General features: G+C 37.3%; 1 protein-coding gene across 3 annotated transcripts in view; it reads left to right on the top strand.

The window, feature by feature from the left end:
- Positions 1 to 24,635, top strand: part of LOC126086472 (nucleolar protein 10-like) — a 124,125-nt gene that overhangs the window by 66,358 nt on the left and 33,132 nt on the right. For all 3 annotated transcript variants that reach the window (XM_049902705.1, XM_049902704.1, XM_049902706.1), the window contains one exon: positions 22,234 to 22,360. In XM_049902705.1, coding sequence (XP_049758662.1) covers positions 22,234 to 22,360 — 127 coding nt within the window. The remainder of the gene's footprint in view (positions 1 to 22,233; positions 22,361 to 24,635) is intronic.

The following is a 24,635-nucleotide window of genomic DNA, read 5'->3' as shown; positions in this document are numbered from 1 at the left end:
ACTGAATGAATAGTAGCTTCATTCACAGAAATAATAGCTACAGAAGGTAGAGTCGATGCCAAGCTCAGTTTCAGAAATAGTGAACTGTCTTCGTAGTCTCCTGTGTATAGGTAAAACTCTGGGACTTCAGATAATACTGTGCTAAACTGCTTCCTTGGAAGGCGCTTTTATTTTATTATTTTTTTTGACTCCTCTCCATGGAAAGGATCAAAGGTTGTGAGTTAGGGTCTTGAATTTTCTAGAGGAAAAAACTCATCTTTTGTATCTGCACTTTAAGCGTCTGAAATACGTGGATCTCTTCTCGGTCAGCATCGCAGCTACCAGTCAGTCAGGAATTATTGACTGGGTTTCCACCTCTTTTATAAAGATTATTTGAAACAATTGGTGTTTCATTCTAATAGCATGAGGGGCTTGTTAGCTGCTTGGTATCTGTATTTATGCCTGTATCCTTTTGAGGGTGTCATTTGTTTTGCTTTAGAAAAATGCTCTAATTAAAAAAAAAAAAAAGTAAACATTGTAAACTATATATAACCTAGAAAGGAAAAGCCCTCCATAGCCACCTCTGCTGTTACCGTTATTAGCAAGTTACTGTACATTCCTTGCAGACCAAGTCAGTCCCCAACATACATACATACGCACACATGTATGTTAACAGAATTGGGATCTCATTATACCTACCGTTCTGAAAGGTTTGTTGTCGCTTAACAATTTATCATTCTGGTCAGCACATAAAAGTCAAACTGGTTTTTATAGCTGCGTAGTGTTTCATTTATAGCTGTATTATAATTTATCTAGTTTTCCTGTGTGTGGGTATTTACCACCCATTTCTATTCTCTGAACCCGTGTTGTCCACGGGACTTTGTGTGATGATGAAGCGTTCTGTATCTGCCCCACTGGATGCAGTAACCACTAGCCCCAAGTGGCTTTTGGACACTTAAAATGAGGTTAGTGGGCCTAAGGGACTGAGTTTTTAATTTAATTTAATTTAAATTTAAGTAGCCACATGGGGCTAGTGGCTACTAAAGTGGACGGTGTAGCTCTGTACTGTTCCAGAATCAGATTAGGTCATTAAGCTACTTGCTTGAACCATGTTACTTTTGCCCTCACAAAATTTCATGGTGTTTCTTTTGTGTTAACTGTCATATGGGGTTCTTTTGTGAACCTCTTTTAAAGAAATATTTTTCAGCATTGGAGTCCATTAAGGAAAGATCCAGGATGTGTTTCTTGAGTTTAATTCCAGGAGAGCTTCTCTTTCCAGACTTACCAGTGTAGTTCCTTTTATCAAGTTAATAATATCTTTCTACCTTATTGTGCATCTCCTTCCGCCTTGGTTACCAGGGAGCCCAAAGGTACAGCTTTGGTGCAATAATAGTAATTGGCTTTTTTACTTCTCATCACTACTGCCACCCAGATTGCACGGCTTTCCTTTAATTCTAAGTTTAAAGATTTCATTATGAGTACAGTTTTTATGGTAAAGCTCTTCAAATTCTTCTTGAAAACAGTTAAATTTTAAATAAAGTCTTTGGGATCTGCCCTAAGACTTAACTAACAAAAGATTAATACACATAATTGTATTTATGTATTAATATACATGTCTTTCTTTCAACAGTCCCACACAGGCTGATACCATGTATTTCAGTAAAATCCTTAATATTGTCATGTTTGTGGAAATTCTGTTTACCATTTCAGAGGGAAGTATGCATACTTAAAACTCTGAAGTAGGCATTCTACCTAGGATGATAGAACGTTAGTTCTAAGTACTTTTTATGGTTGGCCTTATTTTTTTCCATTTATGGATCCAGATTTGAGTCTCTTACCTTTTTCTTTTGCTGTGCCGGTGTAATGCTCTCCGTTGGCTTTATATGGGGCACATGTGGGAAAACTTACTTTGCTTGAATTTCAGATGTGTCCTTCAGGATTTCCTAGTTCCGTCTGTGGTACCTTGTAGATAATCAGTAACTGCTAAATGGGGGCAAAATAGCTTTGGCCTTCCTAGGATAGCACACTGTTAAGGCGTATAACTCTGAGAAAAAGTGTGTATGTAATTAAAAAACTGTTTTGCTCTTCCTTTGTTTCTGCCAAGTTTCCATCCCTTGGTATTTTTAAGTATTTGGATACTCTTGGTTTTTTACACAGACTTCAGCATTAGGAACTGGAGGCAGTAAGAATATGCTGAAAATTATTAATTAAGACCTTTGCCTGCAAGGAAGTAGGCTAGAACCAGGAAACTACTGATGTGGTAACCAAGGATAACACGCCCGAACCATCTGTGTGACTCTTGGCAGGAATGAAATGACAAAATGAGATCTTGGGGAGTGCTCATTACCAGGTGTGTGATCAAAAGATAAATATTTTCATACGAAACACATTGGCCTTGTGCCGTTAGTACCCATGGGGTACGTGTGTGTGCATACATAGTCCTCAAGGTTGTAGGTAGCATTTTAGTGCAGTTAGGAAATTGGGAGAGGAAAAGGTTGGAAGTAGGGGACTTTAACTGCTTGGAGCCATTGTTACTGTAAACTCTGGACGTGAACTCTGAAACTGCGCTAGAATTTTTAGGTGTAAGATGATGACAAACAGCGAATGGTGATCTGTAGCAGAGGTGCGAGGCCCGACCCTTCAGGAAAGAATGAATGGGAGGTCTTAAAGAAACATCTTTTTTTTTTTTAAACAGTGAACTTTGAAAAAAAGGTTTAGGACTGTGTTAAGATAGATTTTTTTTTTATCCTATTTAATGCTTTAATGGTAGTTTTTCATGAAAAGCAGACAGAAATATAAAGCTTTTCATTCACTTCAAGTTAGAATTACTTGGGTTAAATATAAACCAATTTTGAATACTTAAAGAACTTTGAGAGATTTGTTTAATGAAGGAATTTCATGGCTTTGAATAAAATTTTTGCTTACTTAAACTGCAGTTGTTCACTGGAGAGTAGTAATTCTATTCCCCCATTCTAAATTTAGCAGACGTATCTGGTTTTCACGATGCTTGCATGTTCTGCATGTTGCGAAGTTCAAGGTTCATAAATCTCCAGTGGACATACGAGTTTGGTTTTCAATAAATTTTTACTTTGGTTTCCCAGAAGCTTCAAAGACATGCTTGCTGACACCTCAAATAACGTTAAAAATTATTAAAAAGAAGAGAAAGAGTAGTATGACTTTTGTGTATCTTTTCATCTGGTGAAGGAAGCAGGATAGTATATATATAGGCGTAGTCCTTTGAGATGAGTTTGCTAAAAGGTAATTTCCTATCAGCTCCTTTTGAAGAGAACTGAAGTGTTCCTCTATCTTCCATTCTCCCCATCTTCCTAATTTATTTATGTGTGTGATAGGTATTTCTTGCATTTCTCTGGCCTTTTCTATAGCCCAGGGTAACTTTGTCAGGATCGATAGCCTAATTGGTTCCTGAGAGACAGTCCCCATACAAACTCATATTGGGCTTCCTTTCCTGGAAACTCATTTTTCCAGAAAATCCAAATAATATTGAAAAAATATAAAAGTATAAAAATACATGAAAATAAAATAATATAAGCACATGACTTCACAGACATTAATCATGCAAAGTCAAAAGCTTAATGTGAAGTTTTTTTTTTAATTGTGCTTTAAGTGAAAGTTTACAAATCGAGTCAGTCTCTCACACAAAAACTTACCTACACCTTGCTACATACTCCCAATTGCTCTCCCCCTAATGAGAAAACCCACTACCTCCCTCCACTCTCTCTTTTCGTGTCCATTTCGTCAGCTTCTAACCCCCTCTACCCTCTCATCTCCCCTCCAGGGAGGAGAAGCCAACATAGTCTCGAATGTCCACCTGATCCAAGAAGCTGACTCCTCACCAGCATCCCTCTCCAACCCATTGTCCAGTCCAATCCCTGTCTGAAGAGTTGGCTTTGGGAATGGTTCCTGTCCTGGACCAGCAGAAGGTCTGGGGGCCATGACCACCGGAGTCCTTCTAGTCTCAGTCAGACTTTAAGTCTGGTCTTTTTACGAGAATTTGGGGTCTGCGTCCCACTGCGCTCCCTTAGGGGTTCTCTTGAAAACAGTTTTAAGTGTGCTCTTGGCACAGCATCACCTGTGCTCTTCTTGTCAGAAATGCTTTAACTGAATCTAATTATGAAGAACAATCAGCTGACGTAGATTGTGGGGCATTCTACGAATCAGCTGGCCTCAACTCTTAGAAAATGTCACCTTCTTGAGAGGTAGCAAAAGGTGACTCTTCTGGATTAAAGGAAACCAAAGAGATATAATAACCTCATGTAATGTGTGATCCTTAATTGGGGTTTTTTTTTTTTTTCTTCAAATAACAGCTTTATTAAATATAATACACATATCATAAAGTTCACCCTTTTTAAGTGTATACTTCAGGGGCTTTTAGTATATTCACAGAGTTGTATAATCATTGCCACTATGAAATTCCACATTTCATCACACCAAAAAGAAGCCCCGTACCCATTAGCAATCCAGCCATTCCCCATCCTCTGAGCCCCTGGTAGCCACTAATCTGCTTTCTGTCTCTGTGGAATGCCTCTTTTGGGAGAGTCAAACAATAGGTGGTTTATTTTGGGGAGAGTCAAACAATAGGTGGTTTATTGTGTCTGATTTCTTTCACTTAGTGTAATGTTTTCAAGGTTTATAATGTATTATGTATCACTACTTAGTTCCTTTTTATTGCTAAATAATATTCCATTGTTTGGGTATGTCGCAGCTTGTTTATCTGTTCATCAGTTGATGTTCATTTGGGTTGTTTCCACCTTTTGGCTATTAAATGCTGCTATGAACTTTTTTTTGGCTTTAAAGAACAGAAATTTATTGTCTCACAGGTGCTGTGAACATTTGTGAATAAGTTTTTGCGTGGACATATGTTTTCGTTTCTCTAGGTGTTGTATATTTAGAAGTGGCATTGCTGGGTCATACAATTACTCTGTGTTTAACCTTTTGAGGAAACTTTTCCACAGTATTTTACATTCCTTCCAGCACTGTAGGAGCACTGGCCATGCAGTTGTTAAGTGCACTGCTGCTAACCAAAAGGTCGGTGGTTCAAACCTACCAGCTGCTCTGCATAAAAAAGAAGTGGCAATCTACTCCCATAAAGATTACAGCCTTGGAAACCCTATTGGGCAGTTCTACTCTGTCCTGTAGGTTTGCTGTGAGTCGAAACCACATCAACAACAGTGAGTTTGTTTGGAATGACTAATGATGTTGAGTATCTTTGGATATGCTTATTGGCCATTTATGTATTTTCTGTCTTCTTTGGAGAAACGTCTATTCAAATTCTTTGCCTATTTTAAAAATAAGTTTATCTTTTTATTGTTGAGTTGTAAGAGTTCTTTATATATTTTGACCATTAGACTCTTATCAGATATTTGATCTGAAAAAAATTTTTTTTCATTCTGTGGGTTGTCTTTTTACTTTTTTGTTGGTGTCCTTTGAAGCACAAAAGTTTTTAATTTTGATAAGATCCATTTTGAGTTAACTTTTTATATGGTGTGAGGTAGAGAGATACAACTTCATTCTTTTGCATGTGGGTATTCACTTGCCCCAGCACGAGGTGTTCTAAAGACTGTCCATTCCCCGCTGAATTGTTTTGGCACCTGGTTGAAAATCAATTGATCATAATTGTAAAAGCTTATTTCAGGACTTTGAACTCTTTTCTATTGATTTATGTCTATCATTATGACAGTACCATACTCTCCTGATTACTGTAGCTTTGTAGCTCTTTGCAATTGGTCTGAGTCCTCCAATTTTGTTCTTTTTGATTTTGTTTATTCTGAGTCCCTTGGATTTCCATATGAATTTTAGGTTCAGCTTGTAATTTTCTAACAAGAAAATAAAAGGGCAGCTAGAATTTCAATAGAGATTTTATTGAATTTATAGATTAATTTGGGGAATAGTGCCATTTTGGTGATATTAAGTCTTCCAATCCATGAACCTGGAATGTCTTTCTATTCACTTAAAAAAAAAAAAAAAAAAAAAAAAAAATTCACTTGTCTTCTTTAATTTCTTTCAACAATGTTTCATAGGTTTCAGTGTACAAATCTTACATTTCTTTGGTTAAATTTATTTCTAAGTATTTTATTATTTTTGATGCTGTTGGAAGTGTTTTCCTAATTTCATTTTCAGATTATTTGCTGGTGTATAGAAATCTAACTCATTTTTGTATATTGATCTTGTATCCTGCAACCTTGTTGAACTCTTTTATTAGCTCCGATAGCTTTTTTTTGTTCTCCCAGTTTCATTTACTGTATGCTTTTGAGTTATTTTCTTAGGGGTTGCACTGGGGATTGCCATTAGAATCTTAACTTCTCACAATTTAGTTCAGATTAATATCAACTTAATTTCAGTAGTATACAAAAACTTAGCACCCAGCCAACTCCTTTGTGTTGTTATTGTCTCAAATTATATCGTTATACCTTGTATGCCGATTAACTTAGATTTATAATTATTGTATTATGCAGTTGTCTTTTAAATCAGACAGGCAAAGGAAAGAGTTAAAAGCAAAAATTACAATCATACTGTCTTTTATATTTACCTGTGTAGTTACCTTTACTTGTGCTTTGTATTTCTTCATATGGATTCGAGATACTGTCTAGTGTCTGGTCATTTCAGCCATAAGAACTCCTTTTACTATTTCTTGTAGGGCAGATTTACTAGTGTTGAAGTTCCTCAGGTTTTGTTAATCTGGGAATGTCTTGAGTTTCTCTTTCATTTTTTGAAGGATCATTTTGCTGGATGTAAAATTCTTGGTAGACAGTTTTTTTTTTTCTTTCAGCGCTTTTAACTATGTGATTCTCTTGACCTCTGACCCCCATGGTTTCTGATGGGGTGTCAGTGGATGATCTTACTGAGTATCCCTTGAATTTGATGAGTCACTTTTCTCTTGATGTTTCCAAGATACTCTCTCTGTTTTGACAGTTTGACAGGATGAGCCTAGATGTAGGTCCGATTGAGCTTTTCTGGATGCACAGTTAATGTATTTCACCAAATTTGGGGAAATTTTGACCGTTATTTCCCCAGATAGTCTCTCTACCCTTTTGTCGCTTTCCTTTCTCTTGGAGCTCCCATTGTATGTGTGTTGTTATGTTTGGTACCCCACAGGTCTGTGAAGCTCTTTCCATTTTTGGTTCCTCGATCTAATGATAGTTACTGATTCATCTTCAGGTTCACTGATCCCTTCTTCTGCCAGTGGAAATCTACTGTTAAACCCTTCTAGTGAATTCTTCATGTCAGTTATTGCTCTTTTCAACTCCAGGATTTCTATTTGGGTCTTTTAAAAAATAATTTCTATGTCTTTGTTGAAATCCTGCATTTCATGAGACACTGTTCTTATACTTTCCTTTAGTTCTTTTTACTTATTTTTTTGTTGTGCTTTAGGTAAAAGATTACAGCTCAAGTTAATTTCTTATTCAAAAATTTATATACGTGATGTTTTGTGACATTGCTTGCAGTTCCCATAATGTGACAACATGCTCCTTTAGTTCTTTGGACATGGTTTCTTTTTAATTCTTTAAACATATTTATAATAGCTGATTTAAAAATCTTTGCTTAGCAAGTTCATTGTCTAGGCTTCTTTAGGGACAGGTTGACTACTTTTTCCCCCTGTGTCTGGGCCATACTTCCCTGCTTCTTTGCATGTCTCATATTTTTTTTGTTGAAAACTGGATATTTTAAATAATGTGGCAATTCAAAAAATCAGATTCCCTTCCCTACCCCATGGTTTGTTGTTGTTGCTGTTTATTTGCTTAGCGACTCTTCTGGATTAATTCTTTAAAGTCAGATTTCTTTGTCACATATGGCCACTGAAGTCTCTGCTTGGTTCACTAAGTGTTAATAATTAAAGAGATTTCCTTAAATGTCTAGAATCACTGCCCTCATACCCTTTGCCTAGTGTCTCTGTTGTGTGTGTTGGTTCATGCTTTCAGTGCAGGCAATTTGCAACTCTTCCATAGCCTTCATGTCTTGCCTGAGTAGAGCCTCAAGGTCAGCCAGAAGTGAGAGCTTAGGGTTTCCTCAGGTATTTCCTGGGGATGCACTCAGTCCTGGTTCTGTGTGTGGTCTTCTAAATTTTCAGAACTATGTGAGAGCTTTTCTAAGACCCCTGTGGACATGTCATTCTCTAGCTTTTCCTTTTTTTTTTTTTAAATTGTTGGTTTATTGAAAAAACATTAATAATGATAATCAGTAAACTTGTTGCCTGCTTATTGGAAATAACCACTCTCTTTTTTTAAATTGTACTTTAGATGAAGATTTACAGAGCAAATTAGTTTCTCATAAAACAGTTAACACACTTATTGTTTTGTGACATTGGTTGCCAACCCCACAACACGGCAACACTCTCCCCTTCTCGACCTTGGATTCCCTATTACCAGCTTTCCTGTCCCCTCCTGTCTTCTCCTCCTTACCCCTTGGCTGGTGTGCCTATGTAGTCTTGTTTTGTTTTATGGGGCTCTCTAATCTTTGGCTAAAGGGTGAATCTCAGGAGTGACTTCAATACTGAGGTAAAAGGGTATCCAGAGGCCATACTCTCGGGGTTTCTCTAGTCTCTGTCAGACCAGTACTTCTGGTCTTTTTTTTTTTTTTTTTATTAACTTTTATTAAGCTTCAAGTGAACGTTTACAAATCCAATCAGTCTGTCACATATAAGTTTACATACATCTCACTCCCTATTCCCACTTGCTCTCCCCTTCTTGAGTCAGCCCTTTCAGTCTCTCCTTTCGTGACAATTTTGCCGGCTTCTCTCTCTCTCTATCCTCCCATCCCCCCTCCAGACGAGTTACCAACACAATCTCAAGTGTCCACCTGATATAATTAGCTGACTCTTCATCACCGTCTCTCTCCCACCCGCTGACCAGTCCCTTTCATGTCTGATGAGTTGTCTTCGGGGATGGTTCCTGTCCTGTGCCAACAGAAGGTCTGGGGACCATGGCTGCCGGGATTCCTCTAGTCTCAGTCAGACCATTAAGTTTGGTCTTTTTATGAGAATTTGGGGTCTGTATCCCACTGATCTCCTGCTCCCTCAGGGGTCCTCTGCTGTGCTCCCTGTCAGGGCAGTCATCGATTGTGGCCAGGCACCAACTAGTTCTTCTGGTCTCAGGATGATGTAGGTCTCTGGTTCATGTGGCCCTTTCTGTCTCTTGGGCTCTTAGTTGTCGTGTGGCCTTGGTGTTCTTCATTTTCCTTTGCTCCAGGTGGGTTGAGACCAATTGCTGCATCTTAGATGGCCGCTTGTTAGCATTTAAGACCCCAGACGCCACATTTCAAAGTGGGATGCAGAATGATTTCATAATAGAATTATTTTGCCAATTGACTTAGAAGTCCCCGCAAACCATGTTCCCCAGACCCCCGCCCTTGCTCCCCTGACCTTTGAAGCATTCATTTTATCCCGGTAACTTCTTTGCTTTTGGTCCAGTCCAATTGAGCTGACCTTCCATGTATTGAGTGTTGTCTTTCCCTTCACCTAAAGCATTTCTTACTACTGATTAATCAATAAAAAACCCTCTCCCACCCTCCCTCCCTCCCCGCCTCGTAACCACAAAAGTATGTGTTCTTCTCAGGTTTACTGTTACTCAAGATCTTATAACAGTGGTCTTATACAATATTTGTCCTTTTGCCTCTGATTAATTTCACTCAGCATAATGCCTTCCAGGTTCCTCCATGTTATGAAATGTTTCAGAGATTCGTCACTGTTCTTTATCGATGCGTAGTATTCCATTGTGTGAATATACCACAATTTATTTACCCATTCATCCGTTGATGGACACCTTGGTTGCTTCCAACTTTTTGCTATTGTAAACAGAGCTGCAGTAAACATGGGTGTGCATATATCTGTTTGTATGAAGGCTCTTGTATCTCTAGGGTATATTCCCAGGAGTGGGATTTCTGGGTTGTATGGTAGTTCTATTTCTAACTGTTTAAGATAACGCCAGATAGATTTCCAAAGTGGTTGTACCATTTTACATTCCCACCAGCAGTGTATGAGAGTTCCAATCTCTCCGCAGCCTCTCCAACATTTATTATTTTGTGTTTTTTGGATTAATGCCAGCCTTGCCGGTGTGAGATGGAATCTCATCGTAGTTTTAATTTGCATTTCTCTAATGGCTAATGATCGAGAGCATTTTCTCATGTATCTGTTGGCTGCCTGAATATCTTCTTTAGTGAAATGTGTGTTCATATCCTTTGCCCACTTCTTGATTGGGTTGTTTGTCTTTTTGTGGTTGAGTTTTGACAGAATCATGTAGATTTTAGAGATCAGGCGCTGGTCGGAGATGTCATAGCTGAAAATTCTTTCCCAGTCTGTAGCTGGTCTTTTTACTCTTTTGGAGAAGTCTTTAGATGAGCATAGGTGTTTGATTTTTAGGAGCTCCCAGTTATCGGGTTTCTCTTCATCATTTTTGGTAATGTTTTGTATTCTGTTTATGCCTTGTATTAGGGCTCCTAGGATTGTCCCAATTTTTTCTTCCATGATCTTTATCGTTTTAGTCTTTATGTTTAGGTCTTTGATCCACTTGGAGTTAGTTTTTGTGCATGGTGTAAGGTATGGGTCCTGTTTGATTTTTTTGCAAATGGATATCCAGTTATGCCAGCACCATTTGTTAAAAAGGCTTTCTTTTCCCCAATTAATTGACACTGGTCCTTTGTCAAATATCAGCTGCTCATACGTGGATGGATCTATGTCTGGGTTCTCAATTCTGTTCCATTGGTCTATGTGCCTGTTGTTGTACCAATACCAGGCTGTTTTGACTACTGTGGCTGTATAATAGGTAGCTTTTCCTTTTTAAGTTTTTTTGGTCAGTTTCTTGTTAGCCCCAACTGGTAACCCAGCTATAATTTTAAACAATTGCCACTGATTGTTTTGGACAGATACCCTGGGAATAGGGCTGTTTGTGCAGTGTGAGTTCTGAGGTCAAATAAAGATGAGCTCTGATAATGGTGTTTTTTATTCTTTTTTAAGCAAGCTTCCAAACAGATCAGATACTGATAATTATTTAGACTGGGGCTTTTGGAGAGTCCCCAACCCCTTATCTTCCTCCACTGTATGCTGAGTTGCTGATTTTCACAACTAATGTAGTTGCAAGGCTCTTGATTTTCAAGACTACTGCAGAGCTGGGGAGAGGGCACAGTATTAGGGCAAGCTTTAACGCCACAGAGTGTTGCAAGCCTTTAGTTAATATCCAGAGTCCTAAAAACAGTTCATTGTGACAGTTTTTTGCCAGGATTGTCATTGCTGTTATAGAGGAATGCATTTTCAGAGGTACTTATTGTCATTCCAGAAATGTACCACCTCCTTGACTGGATTCTGGATCAGAAAAATAGAAGCTTTTTAGAACAATCAGGGATATTCGTATATTAGGTAATATGTTATCAGTGTTAAATGCCTTGATATTGTGGTTAATGTAGGAAAATGTGCTTCTTCTTAAGAGATGCATGTTGAAGTAAATAGGTGTAAAATGCATGATGTCAGCAACTTTGAATTATTCAGAAAAAAAATATATGTGTGAAAGCGTAGAATGAGATGTAATGCAAATTTGGTAAAATGTTAACAACTGGTAAAAGGTGTATAGGTATTCAACATGTTACCTTTGAAATGTTCTCATAAATTAAAAATTTTCAAAATAACTAGTTGGGGGTGGTTGCAGCCTAAATTAAACTGGGTCAAGCCTGCAGTATTAAAATCACGTTCTTTTTCTTAGTTGCTCTGAAGCAGGCATAGGTATGTTCAAAATTATACTTACCTCTTTAAAAATTGAGGTGTTTTTATGTGCTAGAATGGTTATGAAAGTCTTTACAGAGAATTTTCATGGTAACTTATTTAACAATTCCATTTCTCTTTTTCTTGTCATTAAACACCAGTTGTAAACAAATAACCTTCTTATCCTATGATTTCAGTTAACTTTCCTGGAAAATTTTTTAGCCTCCACACGTTGAACTTTTGGTGTTACTTTAAAGAGTTCTGTTCTTAAAATGATCAAATCATCCTTTTCCATTAATGAAAATGTCTTCCTGTATCTTCTTAAGCATTTCAAAAAGAGAGACTATCTCTGACAAAATTATTCCTTATTTCATAGATATCAGGATCAGCTGTCTTTGAACATCATTTCACATAATCAAAAGTTTTTCCATTTCCTGAATCTACCCATTCTTATCTCCACATACTGTTGGTAGCTAAACGGTCATGAATATAAAGTTTTACCATTACTTTGAAGGTCTTACCATATTATTATACAAATAACACACGCCTTCTGCATTTGTTTGCCAGCAAAAGAAGGCGGCTCACATTATTTGTGTAAAAATATAGTACTTATTATAATAAAAGTCATAAAAGCAAAGAGTGTCAGATCAAACTGTTAAAATTACAGATTTCCGTTACTATATTGAGCATTTGCCAAATGTTGGAGGTTGTGTTTCTCCTTAAGACAAAAAAAAAAAAAAGCCCAACTCCTGTCATCAAAACATTATTGTATGCTTTGTAGAATATGAAAGATAAATAACATTACAAGATAGCATGGGCAGTGAGATTCGTAGGATTAGGGCTGTGGGTTAGTGACACTGGAGAGTCAGTATGAATAAACAAGCTGTGGATTGAAGGTAGGCAGAGTGAACTTGAGTTTGGCCTTTCAAGCAACTTCTTATTTGGATATGCCTAGTGATATTGAGGAAACCTTGGTGGAATAGTGGTTAAGAGCTACGGCTGCAAACCACAAGGTTGGCGGTTGGAATCCATCAGGCGCTCCTTGGAAACTCTGTGGGGCAGTCCTACTCTGTCCTATAGGGTAGCTATGAGTCGGAATCAACTTGATGGTGATGGGTTTGGTTTTTTTTTTTAGTGGTACTGATACCACTGATGGTGATGGTGATGTGGCAGTAGCTGTATAGTAGCACTGCTTCTTGGTGCCATATTGGCCACATAATTATTTAAGGATTATTTTGATGCCTGAGTCCCAGTTCTACAGATTCTGATTTAGTAAGATGAGGTAAACCCATTGCCATTGAGTCTGTTCCAACTCATAGCGACCCTATAGGACAGAATAGAACTGCCCCGTAGGGTCTTCAAGGAGCATTTTGGTGGATTTGAACTCCTGACCTTTTGGCTAGCAGCCAGAACTCTTAACCATTGTACCACCAGGGTAGATGAGGTAGAGCTTAGGAGTCTAGGAATTTATATTTTTACAGAGCTCCCCCAGGTGATTCTGTTGCAAAATCAGTTTGGAAACCACTGGCCCAGAGGTTCCACAAATGTTCAGATGGCACCTAGTTTCATTTGTCTTATTTTTACATATGAATAAAAAATTACTAGATTAGATGAGGGATGTTCTTCATTAGAGACTCTGAAATATTACCTAACTGCAGAAGTTATTTGTTATGAAATAATGGTTCTCATAAGTGTAATTTAGGAGGACTCTGGATTTTGAGCCTTCCTTATAGGGCAGGAGGCTGTATGAATGATTTCTGTCACTTTTGAGTAGTATCTTTCAGTACCATTTTAGGTGATCTGACTAGCAGACTTTTCTCCTTCAAACACATAATCTTGTTTTGACATCTGTATTAGTCATTTAGTGCTGCTATAACAGAAATACCACAAGTGGATAGCTTTAACAAAGAGAAGTTTATTCTCTCACAGTTCAGGAGACCAGCAGTCCAAATTCAGGACACCAGCTCTAGGGGAAGTTTTTCTCTTTCTGTTCGTTCTGGGAGAAGATCCTTGTCATCAGGCTTTCCCTGGTCTAGGAGCTTCTCTGACCAGGGGCTCTGGGTCCAAAAGACACACTGTACTCCTGGTGCTTCTTTATTGGTGGTATGAGGCCCTTTTGTCTCTCTGCTTGCCTCTCTCCTTTATATCTTAAAAGAGATTGACTTAACAAAACCTTATCTTGTAGATTGAGTCCTCCCTCATTGACATAACTGCCTCTAATCCTGCCTCAGTAACATCACAGAGGTAGGATTTACAACACATAGGAAAAACACATCAGATGACAGAATGGTGGACAATCACACAATATTGGAAATCGTAGCCTAGACACAGAGTTTTGGAAGACATGATTGAATCCATAACAACATATCAACAAAGGTTTGGGGGTATTCAAAACATAAACATTGGGTAACATTATGGTCCTGTCTCCTTTATTGGTTTCTCCTCTTCTCTCTAGTTCCTAAGCATTGGAATGTCCAGAGCTCAGTACTCTTCTCTTTACTATCTACAGTCACTCCCTAGGTTATTTTATCTGGTGTCCTGGCTTTAAATACCATCTATCTATAGGGTCCCTATGAGGCAGAATCGACTCAACGGCAACGGGTTTTGGGTATTTGTTGATGGAGCCCTGGTGGCATAGTGATTGAGAGCTCAACTGCTAACCAAAAAGGCTGGCAGTTCGAATCCACCAGCCACTCCTTGGGAACCATATGGGGCAATTCTACTCTGTCCTATAGGGTCGGTGTGAGTCAGAATTGACCCGACACATACACAACAACAACAAACATGTTGATGATCCCCAAATTTATATCTCCTGTATTGGACCCCACCTAAGGAATCTTAACATTCTTTCCTTATTATTTCATTTCAGTGCTTAAACTGCTTTTGCCAAAGGGAAATCATGACAGATAATCAGTTTTAACCTTTTTAAAAATAAATATTTTAAAACGTTGACATCAAGTTGCTGTTTTGCTAATCTGATTTTTAGGAACGAGAGAACAAAACATTACATGTAGAGTACTTTTAAATGAATCATAATTACTCACGCAAATGCATGTAAACTTGGGTATGCAGTTAGGCAGCTAATTATGTTGAAAATGCAATTACATGCTTAAATACACGACCACTCCCTCTGACTCACCCTGTTGTTTCTGCTGTCTTAGGCTTAGGATCGTTTATTATTCAGCTCCAGCTGTCAGAGTTTGAAAATACATGCTGGTGCTAGTGGTGCCTTTCAACCAATAATGGAGGAAAAGTTTGAAAAGGAAATTTTCTTTTGAATGTAGGAATTGCAGAGTTGATCTTAATTGGCAAAGCCCCATTCTCCCACTGGAGATGCAGGCTTTGCAATTAGAAAAAATTGCCATTAATAATAATCCACTGCCCTTGAGTCAATTCTGACTCACAGCGACCCTGTAGGACAGAGTAGAACTGTCCCGTAGGGTTTCCGAGGCTATAATCTTTACAGACACAGACTGCTACATCTTTCTCCTGCAGAGCAGCTGGTGGGCTCTAACCGCTGACCTTTTGGTTGGCAGCCGAACGTTTTAACCACTCTGCCACCAGGGCTCAGTAATACTTACTACAGCTCTACAAACCTGAAATTAAAAAAAACTGAAAAATTTTTATAACTCTTTGGTGGCAAGACTTGACCTGATTCATTTGAACTCAAAACTGATGTGTAATCATGAGGTTATTTTTTAGTCTTTACTTATCCCAAATGGTGTGACTATGTATGGATTTTGCTTCAGGCATATTAACGTGTTTGATTATGGGCCACTGACCTAGATCCTACCAAAGATTTCCCGAAATACACAATATACACACGTTTACCTTTTTAAAAATACAGAACGTTCTGAATTCCAAACTATTTCTGGCCCCAAAGTGTCTAATAAAGAATTCTAGCTTTGTAGTAAGAATAACAGATTTTTTGTTAGGTGTGAGTTTAAATCCTAATGAGGAATAAAGCCCTCTACCTCTTCTGTGGGTTGCTGCTGTTATTTTTGCTATTGTTTTTATTACTGTTTTAGTTCCAAATTGATATTTATATCTACCTTTTTAACAAAATAATTAGGTAACATGCTGGTGTTAGGTGGTAAAATTATCTCATATTCAAGCATCCCATTGTTGCCAGCCAGGAAATGTAGTTCTTATTGTTGAATGGTGTCACTGTGACGTAATGCTTAAACCGAGTTTCTAGGATTGTAATATGTAATAATATAAGATCACAAAAAGGAAAAACTAACCAAGGATCTTCCACATAATTAATAATGAATGAAATAAATTTTTTAACGTCACATTAAATTCTAACTGTTAGTATGGTAATTAATTTATGTTATTAGTTGCTATTTTTTTTTATTGAGTTGTTTCCGACTCATAGCGATCCCATGTGTGCAGGGTAGAACTGCTCCATAGGATTTTCAAGGCTGTGTGACCTTTCGGAAGCAGATTGCCGGGCCTGTCTTCTAAGGTACCTCGGCGTGGGTTCAAACTGCCTAGCTCTCAGCTGGTGGTCGAGCACTTAATCATTTGTGCCACCCAGACTCCATAATTAATTGTTAATAATTATAAAAGCGTAACCTCGTAGAGATTTTTAAAGGCTAGCTGAAATGCCTCCTTCAAAGCTATCTTGATCTGCCTTAGCAGAGAAAGGGCTCCCCCAGGATTATTTTAAAATTTCTCTGCTGTGGCACTAACTACACTATATTGTATTGATTGTTTCCCACACTTTTTTGGCTTATATTTGATATTTAATACCGAGCTTTTAATAAATGCTCAATTAAATTTTTGAAGGAACAAATGAAGTTGAAGAAATTAAGAATCATCTAGTTCTTCCACACAAGTATCACTATACTTGAAACAACCCTTTTCAGTTTAAGTTTTATTCTGTTACCTGTTTTTACAGAGTGTACAGTGCCTGGAAAATAATAGGCATTCAGTAAATATTTGATGAATGAAATTTGAGTTGAACTTTACCTCTTTACATTTAATAGCTCTAGTTTGATTCTCTGAACTTAAAAAGGATGTACTTAAATCCCTTTTCCATTCCAGCTATCATTCAAAAAGTATATCCTACTTTATACTATTTACTATTCTGAAGATTTTGTAAAAGAATACGTTAACAAATCAACTGCATGTGTTTGGATATTGTCTTAGGCATTTAGTGCTGCTAGAAATACCACAAGTGGATGGCTTTAACAAAGAGAAGTTTAGCGTCTCACAGTCGAGGATGCTAAAAGTCTGATTTCAGGGTACCAGCTCCAGGGGCAGGCTTTCTCTTTTTGCTGGCTCTGGAGGAGGGTCCTTGTTGTATGTATTCTCTTGATCTGGGAGCATCTCAGCACAGGAACTTCAGGTCCAAAGGGCGTGCTCTGCTCCCAGCCCTGCTTTCTTGGTGGTATAAGGTTCCCATGTGTCTGCTCATTTCTCTCTTTTATATCTCAAAAGAGATTAGCTTAAGATGCTGTCTAATCTTGTAGACCTCATCAGCATAACTGCCACTAATCCATTTTACTACATCATAGTAATAGGATTTACAACACATAGGGAAATCACATCAGATGACAAAATGGTAGGCAGTCATACAAGGGAATCATGATGTAGCCAAGTTGACAGATCTTTTGGGGGGACAAAATTCAATCCATGACAGATACATACTTCTATTTGTGCTATTGGAAGTCCTGGTTCAAAGTTATTTGTTCTCTATTGATAAAGTTCTAACAAATGGAGTAATTAAGAATTTTTTCAGTTGCTAGATATTTTTAAATTATCTTTAAATCATTAGTTGAAAACCTAAGGTGATAATTTCAAATTCAGTTGCTGTTCTTTGTTATCATTTTCTTATCCTTCCTGTTAGTAGTAGGAAAAATAATGAAATTATTTTTGTCATACTCAGTTTCATTGTAAGTAAATGGAAAACAAATGATGACTTTATACTGAATTAATACATTTTAGTTCTTTCTAATAATATTAATAGTAGTTTGTTGTTGTTTTAATCATCCTTGATCTGTTAAGTTACCCTTGATCACCTGTTCATCCTCAGGCTTGGGGCCTCACCACATCTGTGGGATGTGGCATAGTGACTTTTCAAAAGTGCAGTGGAGGATGGAATTCACTTCTTGTTCAACTCCCTATGAATTTTAATATTCGCCCCCCCTTCCATCCCTAATCATTTTTGTACATCACCAGAATATATGAGAATTTTGAGTTTTAAAATTAAGCATATAAAAATTATCATCTTACAGGCAGATTGTAATCATAGGAACACGTGATCATCTTGGGCACATGGCATATATTTTTATGTACTTAAAAATTGGTTCTTTTGTCTGAATGGATTAGAACAAGGAGGTATTTGACTGCATTGGTGTTGAGGGTGTTTTCATTGCATGTTGATACAAATTCTTTCGTGTTGTGGGGGGCCAAGTATTTCAGTTTAGATTAGTTGATAGGGTTATTATTAAGGTTGCTAAGAGACCCCAGCATCCTTTCTAGTAATTTGCCGAATCAGTTTCACATCTCTACTTTTACTTACCTGTGACTTTAAGAAATTCTTATAAATTAAAAGTCGAAGGTTATTAATAGAAATTTAAAACAAAACAACCACCAATTTCTGAAACAAACAAAATTATTAAGGTGCATAAAAATGTAGATTAACAAGCAATAATCAGTTTTGACTGAGGTGCAGAATATAGCAATATGGTAACAATACAGAAACTTTGGAAGGTTTTAGTGTAGTGATAATATTCAGCAATGGTTAAAGAGGATGTTTTCCTCAAGTTGTAAAGCCTGGTATTTAGGCAATGATTTAATGTATTTTTAAGGATCAAGTTTAACATGTTACGGCGATGAAGACAGCAAGGATTTTTATACATTAATAAATATTATAATCATTGCAGGTACATCAGAGAAGAGTGGCACATGGTTGTCACTGTTAGTTACCATCCAGTCGATTCTGACTCATGGTAACCCCATGTAACAGGGTAGAACTGTTCCACAGGGTTGGATTCTCCAGAGGAGCAGAACCAGGGAAGCATATATAGATATATAGAGAAATTTAGTTCAAGGAAATGGCTCACGCAATCATGAGGCAGTGGCTTACACAGTTGTGGGGCCTGGCAAGTCCCAAATCCATGGGTCAGGTGGCAAGCTGAAGGCTTCTGCTCGTTCACGTAGTTACAGGGGCCAGCAGATCCAAAACCTGCAGGTCAGGCAGCAGGTTGAAGGCTTCTAGCATCCCAGGAACTGGGAGTCAAGCAATGAGAAGAGTACAGAATTGAAAAAGAGCTTTGGCAGAACATCTCTTTATGTAGTGGAGACAGGCACCATCCACAAGGAAACTCCCCTTTCAACTGATTGGCTGCTCACATCAGATCACAAAATGGAAGATGGTTACATAGTGTTAGCCAAACCACTGAGAGTCATAGCCTAGCCAAGTTGACACCTAGCATTAACCATCACAGGGTTTTCAAAGTGATGACGTTTCAGAAGCCAATCGCCAGGTTTTACCTTGAAGGCATCGCTGGGGAGGTTCGAACTGCCAATCTTTAGTCTAGTATTTGAGCACTTAAACATTTGTGCCACCTGGAGATTTCCACACGTGATTAATCCCTCCTTATTGGTACAGTTAACCACTAATTTTGCGGTGTAATAGTAATAGTAGGCCTTTGAGGAAAGCTCTAATGTGAGTAAAACCTGCAGTAAATACCAGTGTAAATCAGTAATTTCAACTTTGTTATGGTTGTTCTGGTGGTTGTTTTTTTTCCTCTGAAAAGGAACTGGGGAAGCATGATTAATAAAGTCAACCCGCTAGATATAATTTTGTTTTTGATGGAAGTATTTCCTCATAAAATTTAATGGCCATGAATCTGATTGAAGAGATTATTTACCACAGCCAGACCTTCCACCAGAGAGGCGGTATAAAACAATTCCATTAGAATCCGGATGGCTAATCAGGAGGAATGTTATGGAACATTGTAGAAGAGGACTATGTGAAAAGTAAATTCAGGGCTGGTCTGTTATTTTGGTACTCTTACCTTCCCCTCCCCAAAAAAGCCAGTAAAAACAGTATAATCTTTTTATAGGCTTTAAAGCCTGTGCTTTTAATTGAATTGAATGTGAAACTACTTTATCATGAGGTCTTTCGGATAACCAATGCCCTGTTGCTTAGGAAGCAAAATAGATCTGACTTTCACCGAAAAAAAATGTTCTTATATCTAATAATTTTATGCTGAAGTACTTGAGAGCTTTTATCTGAATAAGGTAAATTAGACAATTTGAAAAATTCTTTCCGAACAGGATCCTTTAAAGCCTTAGTACCTTGTGCACATAAAATTCATGGATGTATTCATATGTGCTTTATGTATGAACAGATATAGTTATCAAATACTTATCGAGCAGCTACTACTTGACAGAAGGTGTTTCAGGTACCGGAAATCCAGCAGCTAACAAAACAACTGATGTGTCTTCAAACAAATGAAGAGGACAGTATCTCAAATATTCTTATATGCTAGCAAAGCGATAATAATGTACTTTCTTCCTATCTCAAAAAAGAGAGACAAGATTGCTGTCTTAGGTTGTGTACTATTATATGATAGAGCTTTTTGCTTGCAGATTAATGACAGATTGAAAACATGCATATCCCTGTCGTTGCAAGTGTCTGAACACTCACACTCAGAAAATGCCCTGTGGTTTTTTTTAGCTTGCTCAATGTTCGTTTCAAATGGAAGTGTTTCCCTCATCTTACTGTATTAAAATATATTCAGTGTCCCAACTTCCCCTGCTCTTTCCACCCCTCATGTATCTTTACTCCATTGCTTTACATGTGTGTGTGCACATGTGTTTGTGCATCTCTGTCCATCGACCTTTCTGCTCTAGCTAGATTTTAAATCCCTTCAGGGAGTTTCCTTTTTTTCTGGGTATGGGTATCTTTGGTTTAGCATGGTGCTTTATATATACTAGCATTTAGTGCAAATATTGATCTCAAGCTACTGTCCTAAGGTGGCTTAAATCCGTAGCAATTTCTTTAAAATATATTCTACATTGAATTTTTTTTTTTAAAGCCTTGCATTTCTTGAAGGTTTGCTGTAGTTTTAAACTCGTTTATAGTTAAAATTAAACCTTTTCTTTTGTTAAGAAAATTTGCATAGATTATGCTGATGTAAAACTTTATTGGACTTGTGTTCAAGAAGAGTTGTTTTTCATCTTCATGAACTATAGCTTTGTTGAGGGGGAAAATCACCCTTTCCAGTCAGGCAGAACCACATAGCTAAATTAGTGTGGCCATACCTAACATCATCTTTTTTTTTCCTGATTAATCTGTTTCACTGTATTAAAATGTACCACTGAATAGGGCCTTAACAGGGACCGCTTTTCTTTGTTAGAATTCTTTTACCTTTTCTTCTCCAAAAGGTTTAAGCTAGATTTAATAATTTCCATTATAATTTTTTTTTTTCCTATTAACTACTACAAAAAGAAACAGGAAGGTGGTCATTAGAAGTTCCATTTTGTCTGAAGCCAGCGTTCTGTCTTCTGAAAGGGAGAATTTCAATAGCATATCTTTTCCATTGAATGAGTGTTATTTGCTTTGGAATAAGCATTGACCTCAATGGGTGTGACACCATGTTGGAAACAATTTATATCAATGACCAAAAAGTAAAAAGCAATCACAGTATTTTGTAGAAGTAGATTTCAAACTTAGGTATTCATATTTTATTACCCACTGCCGTCGAGTCGATTCCGACTCATAGCGACCGTATAGGACAGAGTACAACCGCCCCATAGAGTTTCCAAGGAGCGCCTGGCGGATTCGAACTGCCTACCATTGATTAGCAGCTGTAGCTCTTAACCACTACGTCACCAGGTTTCCCATATTTTATTAGCGACTTAAAAATATTTGGTCTTCTTCCTCAAACCTTTCAGTGGGAGTAACTTGTGGTTCCTGGTGACCCATTTTAGGTTTAGGTCTGAAGAATTATATATATAGAACTTTAATTTTTTTTTTTTTAGAACTTTAATTTTTAATGAATTAAATGAAGTGGGCCATGCAGAGTTTAATGTAATTATCAAGTAATTGGAAAACTTTAAAATAATTCTCATTTTAGACTTTTGCTTGTCATGGTAGCAAACTTAAAAAATCTTATGTACCAAAGGTGCTTTTGTAGCATTTCATACTTTTTTGAATGGGAGAGATGATGGATGAACGGATGGGTGCTAATTATTATCCAAAAACGAAACCTGTTGCCGTCGAGTCTGTTCCAGCTCCTAGCTACCTGATGTGTTTATTTGTATTTTGATTGTTCCAATGTAAGAACATTCATTAATATCTTTGTTTCCCAGACTGAGATGTTTTTCCTTTATAAAACTAAATGCTTCCTATGTTGTTTATTGTCTTTCTTTATATACTTACTCCTTATGCATATTGTAGTTTTTCAATACTTTTGCTAGAAACAAAGATTTAAAAAATGATATTAAAGAAATCTGTCGTCGTAAAATAGCTAACTCTTAACTGACATGGTGAGAATGTACATTTTCTGTCTTCTAATAAATGCCAACAGGTTTTGGGTCCTGCTCCCAGGTGGTGTTCCTTCTTAGACAACTTGACAGAAGAATTAGAAGAGAATCCAGAAAGCACAGTTTATGATGATTATAAATTTGTCACCAAGAAAGACCTTGGAAATTTAGGTAGAGAAATTATGATAAAAATGTTAATAAAAGTAACGTATTTCTACTCTTTTTTTTATTTTGGGGGTTTTGAATATTAAAAGTGGTTTATCCCTGTTTATCTGATTTTCCACATCTTCTCTTTTGCTAAATCAGATATTATACGTACAATGTATCATCAAATTTATAATCTCTGTTTAAAGGTTCAGATAAATTCAGTCTGCTAAAGCTTTTTTTGAATTTTAAACGAAGAGTAATTTTTTTAGCACACGAGCTAGGTGTAGAAAAAATATTTTTCAAAAAAGCAGTGTTTTTTCAAGATATCTCAGAGACCACAAGCATGTCCCTTCTGACTCCCTTTTAGGTTTTTTATAGTAGACCCAATCCAGAATTTAGAACCCATAGATTGAATCCTCAAATGTAATAGAACCTTAATAGTAACTTTAGGTTTAAAGGTCATAAACCAAGAAATGCCTTTTATTAGAATAGCAGAGGCTTATGTGTAGTGCTTACAGTGTGCCTGACAATATTTTAAGTGCTTTACACATAACTCATTCAATCCTCACAACCCTATGAAGTACATACTATTATGATTTCATTTCATGTATAAGGAAACTAAGTCAGAGAAAGATGAAAGTACTTGCCAAGGGTTTCATTGATAGTGAGGATTGGGGCTTAAACTCAGATGCCATGCATTTTACCTCAGCCATGCTAATCCCTCAGACCCAGAACCAAAAATCCATCCCTGTCGAGTTGATTCCTACTCATAGTGACCCTATAGGACAGAGTAGAACTGCTCTGTAGGGTTTCTAAGGCTGTAATCTTTATGGAAGAGAACTGCCATATTTTTCTTCCACAGAGTGGCTGATGGGTTTGAGCCACCAACCTTTTATTTAGCAGCTAATACTTAACCACTGTGTCACTTGGTTAATATGTTTATTTTGTTGAGGTAGACAGTTTAATATGTTTATTTTGGGTGAGGAAGACAGTTATAAAGATTGAGGGCTCCTTAACCCCTCAGAAGAGCACATTTATTTCAGTTGCCTAACACTAGCTTGTCCCCCATGTGTCTGTCAGTTTGTCATACTGTGGGGGCTTGCGTGTTGCTGTGATGCTGGAAGCTATGCCACCAGTGTTCAGATACCAGCAGAGTCACCCGTGGAAGACAGGTTTCAGCTGAGCTTCCAGACTAAGACAGACTAGAAAGAAGGACCCGGCAGTCTACTTTGGAAGAGCATTAGCCAGTGAAAACCTTATGAATAGCAGCGGAACACTGTCTGGTATAGTGCTGGAAGATGAGCCCCCCAGGTTGGAAGGAAGGAGTACAACCAGAATGCTCCTTGGAAGCAAGGATGGCAAGACTGCATCTTCTGCAACAATGAGCTCAAGCATGACAACGATTGTAAGGATGGCGCAGGACCGGGCAGTGTTTCGTTCTGTTGTGCGTAGGATTGCTATGAGTCGGAACCGACTCGATGGCACCTAACAACAACAACAACAACGCTAGCTTGTATGATAAAGAGAGTGATTTTGATAATCTCGTTTTATTGTTGGGAAAGGACTGTATAGCTAATTATCGACAGTGGGAAAGTTAGAGGATTTACTCTACACAAGTCTAGGCAACTTAGTTGTCTTTGCAACAAACAGCAGCTAAATGTTAGAAGATTGTAGAATCATGTAACAAATAGATTAATAGGCTTTCAATTTTATTTTTAAATGTATCTTATAGCCTACTTAATCCAGGCCAGAATTATTTTCCACCAGTTACTACCAAATAGTTCTTTAAATTTTAATGTCTTAAAACAAAGAGAATTGTATTTGGCCTTTTTAAAAATGATTTATGAATGAAATAGAATCTTTCTACTGAAGTGACTACTTAAAAAATTCCAGTCTGGTTTTTACAGTATGACTGTCACACTCACCTACATTCTTAAATTGGAGGAAAAAGGTCATTGTTATTTTATAGACTTTTTTCAGCTGTTGTATTTAGTTCATTTTGGGCACTATTACAGTCTCTTTAATATGTTTATTTTGGGTGGGGAAGACAGTTAAAAAGATTGAGGTGTATTTTGTTAAAATGTCATCATACTGCCCGTTTTTAAAGCAATGGAAATAAATATTCAGCACAATAACATCTGTGCTAGAAAGTGTTTCCATACATTATTAGTGTATTTTAATATTAAATGAGCCACTGATTATCATTTTTCAACAGATTTCCACATCATATAGAAAACCTTTTAAATAATTTATCTTAAAATTAGAAGCAAGGCTATATAATATTAACTTCCTTTATTTC

This window comes from Elephas maximus, chromosome 12, assembly GCF_024166365.1.
Source record: "Elephas maximus indicus isolate mEleMax1 chromosome 12, mEleMax1 primary haplotype, whole genome shotgun sequence".
Classification (NCBI taxonomy): Eukaryota; Metazoa; Chordata; class Mammalia; order Proboscidea; family Elephantidae; genus Elephas; species Elephas maximus.
This window is presented reverse-complemented; position numbering and strand designations above follow the sequence as displayed.